Genomic DNA, 19,327 nt, shown 5'->3' with positions numbered 1-19,327 from the left:
GATGCATATCCCACTCCTTCCTTTTTAAACTAAGGCAGAAGACCTGGAATAGTGCAACACTGATGACAAAAACATATGATTCCCAGCGAAGTTTACACACTCTCTTGTCAGTGTAAGTTGCATCTACAGAAAGGCAGCAATAAACACAATCTGGTATAAATTTAGCTTAAATCTTTCACAGTCTCTGCTCAATGTCCTACAGAAGGCTGCAATCTTATTGGAAGCAACTCCATGTAAATGTTTCTGTCATACAAATGGTAAGAGAATTTTGGATTTCCTTGAAATAAATGTTTTTCTATCTTTATATATATATTAAAATTATTAACTAGGTACTATGAAACAAAATGATAGAGAAGAAGCCCCTTCCTTCCTTCCTAAAGCATTAATGTTTTCAGAAAAAGGATAATCTCTCAATGACTACTCATTGTTACATCAACACCATGCTACTATGGCTAAATAAATAAATGTGCAAAATTATTTGTTGTCTAGTAATACTGGTATTTATTTACGAAGTATGTTCTAAACCAAGGCAAAAATTTATCACAGGTATAGATGTGTAGAGATCCAAAGTATGACAGCTTACAGCCCTTAAGGTAAATAAATCTCACAAGAGGTAGAAACAGAAAGAGAAATGCAACAATGATTCTGAAGGTGATTTTATTTGCAGGAGACTTGCAAGACTCCTTTAGGTGAGGCTGCCAAGAAATCCATTCTTATAATCCCTAATCTGGTAGAAATGTCTACCAGAATGGAAATAAAATATTACAGCAGCTCATATAAATACATTCTGTAGAGTTGCAAGTAATTTACTTTGTCTCTACTTTGTTCTGTTATGAAAAATGACAGCTTCATGAAATCTCAAGTTTTTGATAAGGAAAAAAAATATCAATATTGAAACTTTGCAGTTTTTTTTTTTTAACTGAAATTATATAAGTCTGTTATTTTCACAGCTCCAGGGCAGATTAATTTTTTATTCTTCAAGTACCTAGCTATGAAAATGTCTTTCTATTCAATATTTATTTTGGCTAAAGAAAAGCCCCTCAAAAACAAATATAATGAATGCATTAAAAGTTAAGCTCCATGTAAAAAACATCTATAATACATGCCAAAAACTCCTGTTAGTACATGTTCTGGAACAAGCACTGCACAACCTGAACTATAATAATTCCCAATGAAAAAACAGCTGACGGTCCCTTTCTTGGCATGTGGTCTTTAGGGTACAACAAAGCTCAAAGAAGAGTAAGTTTCACACTTATTATTTGCAAGTGCAAGTACTTCAAATAATGGCTACAAAATACCTAACAGGACTGCAGGAACTGCTTGGGCAGACCATTAACCGAGACTATAGCTTAGACGGGAAACTACCATCACTCACTGTACACAGAAAGCACAGCAAGCATTAAAGTCAGCTCTCCCCAGAGGCATCAGTGAGCTGCTGCTTCACCCCCATGCTACGCTACACATCAAGTGTGTGATGTGCCACCACACGGATTAGAATACAAAGAGGTAAGCATGGACTGACAGTATTATTGGCCCAGAGCTCCCAGGCCTGGAAGTTTTCATGCAGATTTATGAACCAACTCCAATTTCAAAGCCAGATATTTCATGCAATTTCTGTGAAAATCAGGCTGAATTTTAACACTTTTTTGCCTCAGATAATGTCAGAGGGCTTCTTCACACTGTGTACCACACCAGCTTTCCAAATGAGCCCCTGTGCTGAAAAAAAAAATCAAAGCACTCTAGCTAAAGCCTAAAATAGGTTTGGGCTTGGCTACATACTGCTTGCTGACTCAGTGGGAAGTGAAAGCAATGAATTCTGAAGTCTCACTAGGAAGCTGAATAAAACAAGAGGAGCCTTGCTCTCTCAGCACCTAAGACCGTAGCTCTGCCTATCCTGTGCTTTGGCTAAATAATCATACATCATTTCAGGATCCAGACTCAGCAAAGAAACTTAACTGTGGATCTCACAGTGTAGGACCAAGACTGACCAGCTTAATTTCAACCACCATAATCCCCCTATCCTGTTTGGACTTAGACACACCAGTGCAGAACAAGGAGGAGGAAAGGGATTAATTGCTTTATGACTGTTACGATAGGAAGACAATGTCTGAGCTGCTTTACCCATAGAAAGGGAAGAAAAATCCAAACTGGATCAAACTGCAGGTAATCAGAATTCTATGACTGTGCTAGAACAAGTAGCTCAGCTGGAAGGAACCTACAATGACCGTCTAATCCCACTGCTTGACCACTTTATGTTATTAAGAGTATTGACCAAACATCTCTTAAGATTGACAGGCTTGACACATCAATTACCTCTCTAGGAAGTCTGTTCCAGTGTTTGACAACCCTCTTGGTACAGAAATGCTTCCCAATGTCCACTCTGAACCTCCCCTGAAGCAGCTTTGAGCCATTCCCAAGCATCCTTTCACTGAACACCAGGGAGGAGAGCTCAGCAGCTCCCTCTGCCATCATCAGCTGCAGAGACCACTGCAGTCCCTCCTTTAATTTTGTCAGGTAAACAGGTCAAATGCTACATTAACTTCCATTTATTCCTCTTTAATCTCAACAAAATTTCTTTGCTCTATCAAATGAATAATGCTTCCTATGGTATTAACTGACATAACACAGTAGCCATTGACTGGGATTCAAAACAAATACCAATCAATTCCACATGAAAGATGCACTATTTAAAAAATAATTTCTTAAAATACTAGAAACATGTATTTATCTCAGCATGGTCTCCTGTTGATCAGTCACTTTATTGAAGTGAAGAGGAAAAAATAAGTACCTCAACATTTCCTAATGGTAGCAGCCAGTATTTTCTCAAAATAGATATACAGCACGGGGAAAAATATATTTGTGTCAAGATACAGTAAATAAACTACAGCTGCTAAAGCAGCCAACTTATAAGGACCATATGAGTTCCAAATAAAGATTGAAAGGAGGATTTCCACAGGCTGACAATCTTATCACACACCTGAGTTTTGCAAATTCCACCGCCACCCTACCTGCTTCCTAAAAGAATGAAAACTCCTTGTCTTGATTTATACAGCCCTCAAAGGTGACCTGAAAAGGAAAAAAACTGCATTTGACCCTTTTTGGTCTACTTTCTTTGCTAGTTTAAAATGCATGAAGAATATCTTGAATAGACTGTTCTGCCTTATGCTTATTTATATATTTAACTATCAGTAAAAAAAAGATCATTTTTACTGGGAGTTTTATTTGCCCTCTAAAAAATATTGGCGTAGTGCTTTCTCAAGTCATGCCTGGAGGTACAAGAAAGAGAATCATTCTCAGTGATCAAGTTCAGAAAAGAAGCAGGGCTAAACAAAAGCCAGCATTTTTAAAAACAAAATTCAATTATCCCTTCAACTGTCTTCTTGCTTTCTGGTTTCCTAGGCACCTGAATCCTACCAAGCTGCCTGCCATTACTCACACAACCTTCTAAAGCAGAGAGGTTAAAAATGTATGTATCACACAGAGGAAGGAATCACCAAAAATCAAGCCAATAAAAGTTCTACCCACCAAACCACAGTTTGGGTATTTCTCTACATTTACAGATTTAAAAGGGAGCAAAAGAGCAAAACTCCTCTTTTCTTTTGCAGGTCACCTTTCAACATTATTACAGAAAATCAAATGAGGACTGGAGTCATGTAGAAACTCAGGGAGAACACAAACATATACTTAGAAACAGGATAATCTCCCAAGATTTCACAACTTGAAACAATGAGCTATTGTTCTCATGTTTCTTAAATCCCTCCTAGCAAGTTATGCTCCGCTTGAAAATGAAGGCTCACCTGACTGGTGGCTTCAGCTGCCTACTGAAAGGCTGTAGAGAAGATGATCAACACTTCCCAGAGGTATTCCATGGCAGAAGGACGAGTGGCACCAGACTCTGGAGAAATCCCAGCTAGACAAAGACTGTCACCATGAGGCTCTTCAGACGAAGTACAGGTGCCCAGAAGGACTATGGAACCACCATCCTTGAGGGTATCAAACATGACTGAACAAAGCCCCAAGAAACCAGATACAACTGAAGCTGCTATGGGGAGTTTGGATAGAGATGCCTCTTTGAACAGACAAGACCTTCAGCATCTTTCAGGATGCTGCTCTACAATCTCACCTACCCAACTTGAAAGAAAAAAAAATGCACTTCTACTCAAATAGCATTATAAAACCAAGGTGGGATTAATGAGGTGAACAGTTTGCATTTGGGCTCAGATGAAACCAACCTTTCACAACAGACTGGCAGGATCTTACAGGAGTTTCAGTCTCAGATGGCCAGTTTTGATTTTGGCCCTCTTTGGACATTACTGTCAGTAGTATCTTGTTGTCAGTCAGTATCTTGTTGGACAGGGCCTCAGTACAGTGCCACATCAACACCGCTGGAGGTGCGAGGACCAACCTGATCCAGGTGTGAGGTTTTATCAGTTTTCTAAGTTGTCTCTGGCCTGAACAAGTCATACCAGCTGCCCTCCAGCAGCCCCCCTGGACTGACACCATTCTGCAGTTCCCATGCCAAGTTCTCTCCTGCCCTGTGAGGAAGGGCTGCCACCTTCCCCAGGTCAGACACACTGAGACAGCACAGGGTGCCAGCAATGCTGTCCAGCAGCAGAAGGGCACATGGAGCTGTGATAAAGCTCTCTCTAGACTGTGATCTTGGGAGGTACAAGGACACTCCAGAGTGTGAGGGCACTGGTAGGCCTTAATGGGTCTTTACCAGCCCTGAGACCTTCACATATTGTGTGGCATTCATGGAAGGCTGGCATGTCCCAGTCCGAGTTAGCATAAAGCCATCTCAGGAGCATCCTGATGAACGATGTGGTTTAACTGCAGACCAGATAAACTAACCATGAATAATAGAGAAATATAGGGACATCCTTCCAGACCATTAGCCTATCCTAATTCATATCCATGAATCCACCAAATAATATTTTGCTTTGTAGACTTGATGTGACAGAAAACACAGAATTATATTAAAAATATATTAAAAACTTGTCTGGTCTAGTATATTTCTCATTAGATTTACTTTACAGACAAAGAAAGCTGATACCACTCCAGACCATTTCTAGCAATTTACTTTTAATTTTGATGCCTATGTCCAAACATTTAAAAATAAACTGAAGGGATCTGTAAAAAGCGAGGAACAAACCTGACTAAATCTGTGGCAGAAAAACTGTGAAAACCACTTCAGCTTTTGCTCTAGCCATACACAAAGACAAAAGAAACCAGCACAAACTGTTTGCTGTCCTGGAGAGAATTCTTAACACTCAGGAGAGAGGTGCAGACACATCACTGACAGACAGCATCACAACCACCTGCCCTGTACACCTGCGTCTCAAGTCTGCATCAAAAAAATGTCCTCCCAAAACAGCAGGTTCTACTGGCTGACCAGAGACTGGAATTTGTTAGCGTTTTGGAGTCTTCCACCAGGTGTTCACAAACCACAATACAGGCTTGGGACAGCCACAGCTGGAAGTGTTCCACATTCTTCAGGTGTTCTGCATCACTGTGGAGTCAGGCACGCTGCCTTTGTGCAGTTATTGAACTGGCATTCCTGTCACTGCCACTATCACCGAGTGCTACAGGATGTCCTACAGCTTTTGGGACCCTCCATCTGTGACTAGTATTTTTGCTCTTGGCTACAATCTACAGACACACATCCTGCAACAACCACAGTCCCAAAGTGCTCATCATCCAGAGGAACAAGAGATTCAGGGAGAGGAAACTGAGTCACAGAGGAATGTCACAGCCTATTAATGGGGAAAATAGTATGTTTCTAACAGTTGCAGGAAAGGAAACACTAAGCATTATCAAAATATTTACCAGTCTCCCTTCTTTCCCACATTCAGTGTATTGAAAATAAGGCCCTATTTTCTTCTTCATGAACACTTGTTAAAGTATTAAGAAGTACAGAAGGAAAAAGACTCCCAGATATCACACTATGAGGCTAATTGACTGGTTTGAACTGCTCATTTTTCCACATCCCTCACATCTTAAGAAGCCATATAATATCAAATAGTAGGCAGTAGGCAGTAATATCAAAAGCAGCAGCTGAAAAAAACCTGATTAATGAGCCCTTAAAAGAAAATTCAGATAGATACAGCAGAGGCAGTCATAGTGAACCAAGGCACTACAAGTCCCTGACCCAATACGTACTGAAACATCCAGGAATCTAGTTCTTGATGTGCAGAGGAAACAAAGGTACTTATATTATTTGTTGTGCAGCTTGCTTTCAACCTGGCCCCCAGCACTGCTGAAATCCTTTGTTGTGAGTCATACACAATCCTGACCCTCTCAGAAAAACCTGGCCAGAAGGCTGCTTTTCATAGAGGTGAGGATCTCAGTGCATCCTGACACACTGCTGGTCAGGCCCACCCTGGGCAACACAGTTCTGGCCATGTTTTTCCCTCTTGTTTTTGTACTTGGAGCAATTGCTTTCATGAAAGCCTGTTTCACTTCTGCACAATCTCCTCCATGTCCTCCCTCCATTGTCTTCTCACCTCTCGCATCAAAACTCAGTTTAGAAACTGGTCAGTACTGGGAAGTTCACATGCAAACATGGTTTACCAGGACAATTCACTGCAGGTTGCTCCTGGCACTCATCTTCCCAGGGAGCCCTGGCCCCACCGCAGCCTGCAGGAGGCACAGGCTGTCCTTACACATCGGTCTTGCTGTAAAAAACACTGTAAATCCAGTGCCTCCCAACGTGCCAGATACACTGGGTGCAACCACACATCCTCAGAATGGTTCAACTGGCTGCAGAGCACAGCTGGAAAAGGCTGTTCCATATAGACCTTCTTCAAGCTAAGGGGTTTTTGTGACACTAGAGATCAGACATAAAGGACTTAAACGACTTAGAGACACATGTGAGAAAAGCGGCATTTTAATTATTTTGCTTCCATCCATTCCCAGGGATGACAGCAACTCGTTTGGACAAAAAAAAAAAAAAAAAAAAGGAATTCAAAGATTTATCTTAAAATTTCTTCCCCCTCAATTACTCTATAATTGTTCTTACAAACAGAAACAAAATCATGATCCCAAGCAAGCAAATTCCAAGCTGATAAACATGGGAAATCCTTCAATTATGAATCCTGGTGAAACACACGAGGGGCTGGGAGGGTATCCATGTTTTGGCATCACAGGACAGAAAATTGGAACAAAGAATGCAATGGTAGAAATGGAGATACCCAAATCTTGAGAAACCCTATGAAATACAGAGCTCACAAGGAGCTGTTAACCACAGAAAACCTGTTTTTAAATTAACATAATTTAGAATAAGAGACAAAAAAAGGACATCCCTAGATAGAAAATTAATAAACATTAGCCACTAACAGCCAAAAATAAGCGTCTAAGTGTCAAACACCCAAACCAACCATAGAATACGTTGAACGCAACTAGTTTCTACAAAGATCAATGAAATACTTCCTCATGGCAACTGAACTTCAATAATATGGTCTCCCAAGATTTTATTATTGCTATTCCCAACGTCATCTAAAGCTTTCAAGGCCTCCTGCTTTGCTAGAAAGCACCGACTGTAGTAAAAGTAACTAAAAACACAGTAAGCTTTGTGTGTTCTCTAAACCACTGCAGAGACCCTCCTACATCAGAGTGACACTCTTTAATCACCCCAAGTACAACTACTCTGCTGAAGTTCTGTAACAGCTGGAATAAGAAATTGTTTTCTTGTATTAGAATATTTCTACTAGAGTTAATAGCAAGTAACTCAAAATACAACAGTCCACTAAGATCTGTTTTATAATAAACTATAATATAAACTAGAATAAACTAGATGATTATCTACATCCTTTTATCATTCTGCATCCTTCTACATTCTTCTGATGGATATCTTCAAAGAGCACAAGATACAAACTAATGCAGAGTTCACTGAATAGGCATTACAGTATTTTCTGCATTATTGCTGACATCTTGCTTTTTACAGCTTGATGGGGGCATTTATATTAAAAATAAGCTGTTCAAATAATTAAAGTTTTTTCTCTTTCAAAGCAGATAAATTCTAATCATGATTTTGTTTTCTACATCACAGCTATCAACATTGCTTATCCCAACTCCTTGGCAAAGTTACAGGACTGCAGGAAACACAGTGCACTCAAAAGCGGTGGCCTTGGAGCACACAGAAGCAATCTCCGCTATTCAGAGACTATTTTGTGCTCTCTTACTTGTAATGGTGGCTTAAAGATGTTTAGTCCTTAACAATACACACTTAAGACAAAGGCTCAGAGCCTCAAAGGGGTTTACACAACTTTAATCTTCCAGTCCCCCACTCGCCATTGTGTGTCTGGGCTGGCACTAAGCAGAAGCCCACGGAGGCTCTGCATTAATTGCTGTGCAAAGGAAAAGCGCAGGTCACAAGCTCAAAACAGATGAAGCAAGGCTGTTCAAGCATGGAACCTTTTGGCACAGGGTGCTGGGCAAGATAAAAGCTTGTGCCTTGAAGTACTCCAAGCTCTACTGTCTGCCCAGCTTGAGCCAGACCAAAAACAACCAAGTAAGAGCTTTTGGCCTTGCACTCAGTGAAGGTAAAGAACTTTGCCCTCAACACTCCTCCTAATTCAGGAAACTCCAACCCTTCCAACCAAAGCCCTGCAAACAGAGTTGCCTTTTTTCAGAGCTCCCTGGCAGCTGTTCACAGCCTCATCCCTCTTATAACTGTAGATGCATCACGTACTTCCCTCCTTAACAGAACAGAGAAAGAGCACAAAAACACAGCTAAAACACTTGCATGTTGATGCACATTTTGCCCCCAACACCAGTGAGAGGGCTACATACAGAAGACACAGCTACTCATGTCTGCATCTTTCTTACCAGTCAAAAGAGCCCTTCAGTTTTGCAAACATACAAGAAAATGAGTCTTCCCAGCCTCCTCAGCCCAGCTTTCGGCTGATCTGCCCTCATGCCTGCTGAAAAAGGGTATTTCACTCTCCCTTTCTGCTTCCTTTCAAAACAGTATGGAACTCCTTGCTAGGTAACTATTCCTAGCTATCAAATTCCCAGTTGGATGATTTGGCAATAAGTGACAATATGCTATGTTTTTCCCATTATAAACAGGCTCTGCACTATTAGCTGTGTCCTTAGAATCAGATCCATCATAAAAGCACACACAATTTATGTATCAGAAATCTTATCAGGAGCACACACACACAAAACCACCTAAAAATCCCAAACCCCTTATGGACGCACTTCATTCAAAGCATCGTTTTTCAGTGATATTAAATTAATTTAGACATCAGGATACTGTTTAATTAATTAATTAAACTAATAGATTAATACCACTTCTCCCCAAACCCACAGATTCCCTTCTTCCAGTATCAAGTCATTACAGTACCTGGATAGGTTTCTTTTTTGTTGTTTAAAGTGACTGGTAAAAGACAGATGATAATGCAGCAGCTTAAACACCGATCCATCCTTTGACCCAAGCTTGTTAGAAAGTAAAGCTGAGAATTCTGGGATGATAAACTTCGAACCTACACTGCCCAGGATGTCAATACTGCAGCTACATTTTCCCATTATTTTATTCTCCTATCCCAGAGAAGAACACCTTGTGTTGCTTCATGGAAAAAACAGTTATGAACTGACCAGAGAGCACTAAAGGAAACACTTATTTTCCAAATACGCATATTTTCTATCCACAGTGCAGGTTTTTGTCAAACTTCTGTTCACACAGAGTGAACAGAAAAAGGAAAAGATTAGATATGTGTCACTACGTGTAACCATGACGCTGTAGTCTTTTAACCCTATCCTATTAGTAGATCTATTTAGACCTGTACCTATTTTTTTTTTTTTGATTTATTTATTTTACCTGTAGATACTGGAGGTCCTTATATAAGGCAGAGAAGGAGAACTCTCAGTTAAAACTTTTTGCTCTTGCAAATGAACCTAAACCTACAAAGCAACACAATGTGTGCATGAATCAGCAGAGAAGAGAAAATTTACAAGAAATCCTTGCTTGAAACACGTTTTGAATACCATGAGTCTACTAACCATAAAGCACATTTTTCTTTACCCACATTTGTTTTTCTAACTTGTGTGCAATCAAGTCATATGCACACAATATAAAATGACACAGGACTCATTCAGAGGATGTAGCTTTGTGTGTAAGAAGCAGACATGGCATCACTTGTTTCAGCAGCACATCCCCCAGTCCTGACACCTCTCTGTGGAACTGCACCAGCAATGCATTTACGATAGGCAACACAAACTACTGCAAGGCATAAAAATCAACTTCAGTTACACTCACCGTAATCTGGGAAGCATCCATGAATTGCAGGCCAAAGTAATCCGTTTCTACAAGGTCCAAATGATACACAATCTGGTCAAACAACTCCTGTCCCTTTGCATTTTTCTGTAACAGAAAAGAAATGCTTTTTTTTAAACTGGTCAGTGCGGGGCTGTTTGGATGTGTTTCTTTTCAAGGTAAAATGTGTGAGAAGAGATATACTAAAGAAAATAATATCAAAATAGCAATTCTATTTCTCCTGAAGAATTGCATTGACATTTCTTTTTATTTTCCTCAGGAAACAGGGAATGACATGCTGTTCTTGTCTGCAGCTATTCCAACAGCATGAGATTTCACTCTCAAAGAAAACATTCAAAGTTCATCATAACTAAAAATGTACAAGAGAAAGGCAAGGCTTATGCCCTACAATGTTCTAAACCACAGAGCCATCATTTTGGACCCCAGGAAGTCAGATTCTCCAGGAAAAGCTTGCTTAACACACTGCCTAAAATCTGCTGGCTATCAACAGCACCTGCAGTTGTGCAGTGCCACACCACCACTGAAACTGCAAAATAAATTCTGGACAGCCTGAATACTCAAAGATCACTGTGAAGAAAATTAATGGGATTTGATCAGAATCTTTCATTTATGTTGCCAATTGCAATCATATTTACAGCCTTTAAAGGAAGAAATAAACAAGGGCCAAAAAAGCTGTAACTCTTACTTGGCATGCCATCTGAAACATGCAGGCGTGGAAATAAAACTGAACAATTAAAACCCTAACTATGGACTACAGGTAAGGGTAGAAAACTTAGCACATCTTAAAGGTAGGCTGCATAGGCCTGGGTACTTATTTTGAGGTTAAGACAAGAATTTAGATCATCTTCAACACTAGAAAACCAATGTTTGAAGATTACAGGTGGGTAGGAGAAAAAGGCAAAAACAAAAAAAAATTTTCATGCAAATCCTATTGAGTTACTTGGGGAAGAAAATTTTCAAGTTCTTGAGGAAAAATACCCCTTGGCCAAAAATACATGAGATGATCATAAATCTGAGTAAGAGACTGAAGCTACAGCTGTACTTTACACAGGGAAGTACTGATCAGGATCCACTTTTGTGACTGCTCTCCTTCTTACCACTTTAAGGAATTTTTTTTAATTTTTATTTTAAAAACTAACCTATTAGGCATTTCCACTTTACCCCAAAATGCAGCAAAATTCACAGAGTTACATTCAGTTCCTCTAGTTTGACCTTCTGCACAAAGGCAGCATCAATCATAACATGCAGAACTGCTGTTCAGGGTTCCAAGCTGTTTAAAATCAGTTTTTTTCAGCAATAGACAAGATAACGAGTTACATGTCTATTTTCTATATCTTTGACACCAAGAAGTTCAAGCAAGCTCAGGTATAGGTAGCAAATTTTATTTAAGTTGTATTTTTGGGCTTTTTTAACTAACAAAGCAGAAGCACAGAAATGGAATCATATCAAATTTCAAGAGCGGAATAAGAACTCCACTACAACAAGCTGCATAAAAGACTAATACCAACATTAAACTGTCATTGTAAGATACTGTTTCATTATTTTGATGGGGGAAAAGGGGTGGATAATAGACATTCTTAACCAAAGTTCAACATTCTATTAAAGGCAGATGAGAATACAATGGCTTCTTAAAACAGTACATTTCTAAGAAGTCAGCATCTTTATTTTCTTTCCGTTTATAACAATAATTGTTACAAGTGGAACAAAAAGTATCCAGAACATATTTTCTCATATGGAGTAACATAAGCACTTGTTAAAAGAAGCCAAACCAAAGCACAACAAAATTTAAACAGATTTTGCTTATGTGAGAGAGGAGAAAACCCTCAAAAGCAATATAAAGGAAAACCTCAGAACGTGAAAAATTCGAAATGTAGGAAAAATGCACTTGATGCCCTACTCTGCTCATGGTTGCTTTTTTTATGGCATTAACTACGAGTATATGTTTATCTTCCCCTGCCACACACCCAATAGAAACCAGGGAGAGCACACTCCACCTTCTGTACCCAAGCAGTAGTTAATGTTTAACATGTGTTACATGCAGAATAGCTCTGCACAGCTAAACCATAAAATGCAGTATTACATACATAGCTTACAGGAAATTGGAGCATTTAACTTGTCACTAAATGAGCTTTCCCATAAAATTGTACCACTTAAACGATAAAGCTGCTGCAGCCAACAAATTGCTGACAAAGAAGTTTCTTTGAGATGTTGTGCTACAGGGGGAGATAAACGTTACTAATTCCTTTCCTCTACTAACAGTAAAGGATGACCTGTCCTTCTTTGTTCTGCCTCATCACTGACTGACAACCCAGGGGTCAGACTGTGGACTGATAAATTAATGTGCACTGAATGAAATGGGTGGAATAGGCAGAATAGAAGGCTTTTTCCTTGGGCATTACATCTGCATGATCGTGGTCTCTAAAGCAAAGAATGTCTGTATTATACTAATTTTTTTGGTTTTCACTGTCTTTCTTCTCCCCTCCTTCTAGACAAAACAGTAGCTAAAAAGCATGTTTCCCCTTTCAGGTACCACATAAAGACAAGAAAATTATTTTGTACAGTAACATTTTCATAGTAGATCTAATAATCTGGAATTTAATAAATCACACTCTCTCTACAGATCTTTGACTTGTGCCTATTCTCTGAAGATACAGCTAAAAAACCCAAACCATAAACCAAAAATATTTTACAGTCATACCTTGCTAGACAGATGGTTCAGAAGTATCAGATGTGAAAGGCTTGCATAACTTCTATCTCCCAAAATTAAGTGCATGGCAACAAACTGTATGCATATACTATTATACAGAGTATGCATATACTATTATACAGAGTTACTATTTTGTTGGTATAGAAGTTACTATAATTGGGAACAGTGATGTAAGGAAAGTTGCAAAATGTTGCGTTGCCTTGGGTTTTTGTTTATTTGTTTGTTTTTTGTCTTTGCTTTCTGTTTTGGTAGGGTTTTCTTTTTGGTTTGTGAATTTCTGTTTGAGATGTTTTGTTTTGTTTTGTTTGGAAACATCAAGTAAAGCACTGCCAGTTTCTGGTGGAGTGTTCCTTGGAACTCAGGAGAACTTGTGTGAGCGCCATGAAACCTCACAGGCAAGCACTGGGACAGTGGGCTTGAAATGTTCAGCTTACAAACAAAACTACAGCTGCAACCTAAGGCAAAACTGAATTAGCATGAGGCAGGCACTTGATGAAACACAAAGACTGAATTACACATGCAGATTGGGAAGCTCCCTGATAATGAGAAATCACTGAGAAAAAGGAAAAAAAGTTTCTCATGTCAGTCACCCCTGTTTCATCTAACAGTTATAAGAGTTTTGTCCACTCTGTTTCATTAAAGCCGTTCTCAAATAAACCTCCATATCATATTCCTTGGGTCATGCATCACATTCAGAGAGAATTATTATGCTAAATGAGGACTCACTGCAAATCCTACAAGGACTCCAATTGGGATGGGTATAAAGCACCTTGCACAGCCACAGTGACAGCTGTATGGCCCACATTTCAAGCAGGCTACATTTTTGGCTGCCAGAGAGTTCCCAGTCTCAGGGAATCTATGGAAATACTTGTCAGCTAAAACATGACAAAACAAAGATTAACTTCTCTAACTAGAAACTCTTCCAGACTTGACAGGGAAATAGGCAAGAGGTTTTAATGTGCTTCTCGTAGACATGAAGAGAAAACTGATCAGCCAGGGACATTTTACACCAACTGGCCCTGTCTAAACAAGCTGATTAGTGTTGATTTTAGCTATTCTGGAGCTCTTTAAAAAGTTTTTGCCAAAGGGCATGAAAAGTGGACATACAAGCCAGAAAAGTCCCATTTTAGTGAAGATACAGTGCAAGGATGCCATTGATCACTCTCAGAGCACATACATGCAAAGCTGGAAAGCTTCTGCCCACACCTTCCCCAAACTCGTGTAGTTACTTGAACCCAAGTGGAGAGGCTGGAATTCTTGAGTCATATTAGAGAGCTCAGACTACAGGGCTACAAACAAACTATTAACAGATTTCAGAAATAGTTGAAGCACTGCTTGGGAAAACAACTTGTCAAATAGGCCAAGAGGTACATGAAATAGTCTGCCAGCTGACAAAATGACAACCAAAATTAAGGAAAATAAGCTATTTCCAAGAGAAAAGTCAAAGCCAATTAAATTTCCCATCAAAGGCAATGCATACCAAACTGAACAGTGAGTAGCAACAACTGGTAGGTAGGGCAGACTTAGTTTCTGTTTTGAAAGAAAGCAAGAGATTATGTATTCTGCAATATGTGAAATATTTCTGCGGAGTGGGCTGCTGTGGTCTCATGGTCACTGACTCCAGGTCTGAGCTTCTAGTAAATTCTTAAAGGCACCTTTGTAGCTAGGAAGTCTCATCTCTACAGGCCTGGTACTGCCCTGCTCTGATGGCACCAGCATTTCCTCTCCTTGGCATCTCCTGAGAACGGAGTAGCTCAGTATGTTCTGAGTAGTCCTCTTACACCTGAACTGTTATTAACTCAATTTTCAAACCTAAAGCTCATTTTCAAACCTAAGGCTTTATCTGTTGGCCATACTGCTTAGCAGTGAGAATTCACTTTGCCTTTTAGCAGTCACTGCCAGTGCTGTCTCCAAGTGTTTCAGACAGGCTAAACATGCATAAAAGCCATCTGTGCTTCTAATTAGCCTCGACTCCTGGTGCTCAGTTGTCATCTGTCCTTTAACTTGCTTTCTTCTGGATAGTCAAACCCTCAGTTGCTCAAACACTCAGCTGTACTGAAGGCAAGCAATAGTTCCATAATTTTAAGCACAAAAAAATGCAACTCTTCTACATTCTTATAAATCAAGGGTATCTAACAGCTTCAGCCAAGTACACGTTGGAGGCCATGGCTTGCAAAAGCTGCACTGAAAACCACGTTTAGCCATCCCAGCACTGCTGCCACAGGCAGTGCTGTCAAAGTTGGCAGCTTGTTTCCAAATTCCAGTTTGCACGCTGCCATCCAGAGAGGACACCCTGGCAGAGGGCACACAGCCATGACCTTGGTGCCTGTTCCACCCTCCTCCAGGGGCCTAATGAGAAGATTCATAAGAGTGGGGAAAGAATTGCATTTTTTGTGCTTGAAATCATGCAAATAGTACGTTACTTTCATAAAATCCGTGCTAATTGAAGGAAAGCAAGTTATTTACTAACACATCACTTCCATGAGGCTGGCTAACTTGCTCAAGCTCCAGTGAAGATGTCAGGTTATTTTCTTAACAGCCAACCATTGACTTAAATTTTCAGCTCTGGCTACAAGCTCACTTGAAAATGTGACACTGTTCAAGTAACCATTAAGCCTCTCACCCTGTCATGGCAATAACACCAGTACTGCTTCAGAGCCTGCAACTGCATGCAAATGATGTTTAAATGTAATACAAACCACAGAAACAAGCAGCTTTGCTGAATGTGCCCAGAAGAAAATGCAAGTGATGACGCATGTGAACTTTTATCTGAAGAGGAACAAAACTCATTTTAGTTCCTTTGAGAAATTAGCTGAAAATAACAGTCAAAATCCCCTTAACTTCCCTCAGCATAAAAAACTCAAACCAACAAAAAATCCCAAATGCACACATACACCACCAAGCCCTCAGCCCTTCATCAGCAGACAAAAAACATCCCATGAATGGTATTTACTTATTATAACCTTGAAAGAACACACATTTTGCTCACAGTCATTTCTGTTAAGGCCCCAAACAAAAATTGCTATTTCCTAAGCAGAAGTGGCTTAGAAGCAAAGCTAAAGAACCCCTTGAAAAATGACAAAACACCAAAGCAAAAAGAACCCAACACTCCCACAAATAATAAACCAAACCAACAAACCAAGCTGCTTCCTTTAAACTAGTCTCTAAGCCTACGATAAAAGTCTCAAAAACTCAGACTCTCACAAGTCACATCCATCAGGGGGAACCTCAGATAAGCACACAACCAATTCACAATATTCTCTCTGTGGGCAGACTGGCCACAGTGCAAGCGAGCTGGGTTCCTGCAACCAAGATGCCAATGAGATTTTGTAGACAGTCATTAAGGAAAAAAAAAATCCCCTAGCAGTGGGTATAGTAAATCTCACTATTGCTGCACAGCAGCGTTTCTTAATAGCATCCAGACTCTTGTCTCTCCCCCAGTTACTGGCAAGAAGATTCAGTGTTCACTGGAGGAGAAGCCTGAACAAGGACAAATAAATAGATCACTGTATTTTATATGTACCAAGTCTCTACATAAACCCAAATGGCACTGGGCTTCTAGTCAGATCACAGTACATTTACCATACTAGTGGGACACTGGAAAAGTCTCTTGCACTGGCTTATGCTTTCTACCTGTTATATAAGGACAGTCACTTGTCAGTAAAAAATAAAACAAACAAAAAATGGCTCAACAACAAAAAAGTAACAATAAAAACAAATAAACAAAGCAAATAAAACCAAGAAACCCAAACTACTAAGAACTAAGGGTGGGGAAGGATAATACATTATTTTCAAGCTCTGCAATAGGAGTGAAGAAAAGATTTTTCATTATTCATAAAGTACAAACTCATTAAGATGAATCAAAGGTTGAACTGGCAGCACAGCATTATAGAGAACACACAGACAATAGAGCAGAGAGGGAATTACCTTGGATGCAAACAATCTCCAAAGAGTGCAAAGCCATGCCAAGTAACCCATTGGAGAGATTCCTGTGTACAGTAACACAAACATAACACAGATCCAGGAAAGTCAGGTAAAATTTGAAGGGAGAGTACAGGGCTTCCTTTGCCACTTCACACGTACCTGCTTCCAGTCACTTCCTTCCCCACCCCTCAATCCCATTCTGTCTCTTCCTCAACTGGACAAGTGAACCAAACTTATAAAAGGATTTGAACAATGCTAACTTTTTCTGAAAGCTGGTTTTGCACAGTTGTTTTTGAAATAGGCACTTTCACCACCTGAATTTTGCAGTACAGCCCTTCAAAACCAGATTATAGTAGCATATCCAGAGGCTCAGAAGCCTGTTCTATTGCTGAAAAAAGGAGCAAGGAACTATCATGACTCAAGATCAAGACCTGCATTATCTGGAAGAGATAAGATAATTTCACCACTTGCTTGGGTTTTTTTCAGAGAAGATGGGGCTGTCCCAGGCTGGACACAGCTGGCTTCAGTCATGTCCACAGCAGACCCACTGACCACCGGTGGTGGGGGTAGGACATGGGTACCGAAGTCACAAGTGAAGGAGTGGATTTGAATTAGGGAAAGAGTCAGCTTTATCTTGACCCACAAGCCTTTTAATTCCCATTTCTTCTCCATATATTCTACCCCCATCCTGCAGCCTGAGTGAGGGGGCTGGGTAGGAGCCTGGGTGATGGCTAAGGCTAACCCACTGCAGTGGGGAAACCCTTGAGCAGGGCAATTTCACATTTCCATCAGTCATCTAAAGGGCATGCTGTCTTTGAAAAGCCTTTAATCTCTCCAAAAGTCACATGAAGGCCAGGCAGGTACTACCATGGTGGGTGCCATATATGTGCAATTATTATTGTCAACATTATTATCAGCAGTGACATTTTTGTTTTATTGGACTCAGATGAAGGTGAGGTTCTGCTCATTGTCCCTATCACCTACACGTACTGCTGGCAACACAGACCTCTTCCCAAGAGAAAAGCACTGTCAGCACTTCTAAATGGGATCCTCAGGCAACAGATAAAAGCAACCATCAGCCACAGAACAAAGCAGTAAAAAAAATCCTTACTTGCAACTTTATGTTCTATAAGTCAGTCTGGACTCCTGTTATTTCAGGAACAGACAGGTTACTGCATCACAACTATACACTCAGAGGCACAATTAAGAAAAGGGTTACTTGTATGTAAAAGAAGATTCTTTTTCACCCCTAGAAAGCCAGCTCCCTCTCCTGACCCACTTGAAATATTACATGCCCCTCAAACATGAAGTGGAAGAAACACGAAGTAGCTAGGATGAGGAGAACAAAAACCTGTGCTGAGACTCCTTAACCTACATGACTTCACTCAAAATATAATTGACAGCTCTGCATTCCCAGAGGAGGAAATATTATTTGGTAAAGCTAAGCTACAGGCATTGACATGGAAGCCACCTCTTTGAGATGGTATCATCAAACACAACACAATGCTTTAGGCTTCCCTTGCCCATTGCCCTCCTGCACAAATCATGATGGGATAGGGGTGCCATTTTGCTGGAGAGCTAGAGAAAATTCTAGGTCATGAATTTAAATTGTATTTGAGAAATAGCATGGATCACCGGCTTAAGATGACATTAAAAAGAACAAGGAGAAATAGGCAAGAGCTATCAGAAGAGAATCCTGGGAGAGTTTAGCAAAGACTCTGCACTTTCTTATGCTAATTCAGTACCAAAGTTTCAAATGACATCTTTGCTTTCTTGTACACCTGCATTTGAATGCTCCAGGAGTAGAAATAGTTTTAAACAGAGGCAATTGAACAAACAGAATTTTCCATATAGACACATCCTTCATATACAATTCACATGTATGGGTGCCTGACTCAACTATTTCCATTTTTTTAAACTTGTTTTTAAATAGGACACATTTATAATTGTCTACAAAAAAGCAGTTTACCAGTAAGGTTCTACTGGCAACCTTGACCAGCTTAAATGACCAGCTCAGACTAGCAGTAATGGCCAGTGAGACACACAAGCAACCCAAGTAGTTGTACTTGACATAAATTAAGGCTGCAGGGTTCCCGCTCTGCCAGCCAGACAAGTCACAGCCTCCATTCCTGACTCCTACCCAAGAGGTTTGTCGGGGCAGCTGAACGCCCTGCAAGGAACTGGCTACAGGGGGAAGTTACATCAGCTAAACATCACTACTAATTCAAGCTAACAGAGCTTCCAAACCCCCTCCCCACACAAACTGAGCACACAGCACAGCCCGGCATGGGCCTGCTATGCCAAAAGCTGCTTCCTAACACTGGTATCCAGGCAAGGAGGAGGCCACGAAGCTGTGCTGTGGCTGGAAGGCAAAGCCTAGAACAGCTGCTCTAGGAAGTGATATCTTACACAATGCCTTG

The 19,327-nt window shown here is 40.2% G+C and overlaps 1 protein-coding gene across 3 annotated transcripts in view; it reads right to left on the bottom strand.

Annotated features, from left to right (window-relative positions):
• EPB41L4B (erythrocyte membrane protein band 4.1 like 4B) overlaps positions 1–19,327 on the bottom strand; it is a 169,367-nt gene that overhangs the window by 108,087 nt on the left and 41,953 nt on the right. For all 3 annotated transcript variants that reach the window (XM_063398915.1, XM_063398925.1, XM_063398935.1), the window contains exon 2: positions 10,259–10,363. In XM_063398915.1, coding sequence (XP_063254985.1) covers positions 10,259–10,363 — 105 coding nt within the window. The remainder of the gene's footprint in view (positions 1–10,258; positions 10,364–19,327) is intronic.

Source organism: Prinia subflava, chromosome 1 (assembly GCF_021018805.1).
Source record: "Prinia subflava isolate CZ2003 ecotype Zambia chromosome 1, Cam_Psub_1.2, whole genome shotgun sequence".
Lineage (NCBI taxonomy): Eukaryota > Metazoa > Chordata > Aves > Passeriformes > Cisticolidae > Prinia > Prinia subflava.
The sequence above is the reverse complement of the archived record's forward strand: the minus strand, read 5'-3'. Positions and strand labels throughout refer to the sequence as shown.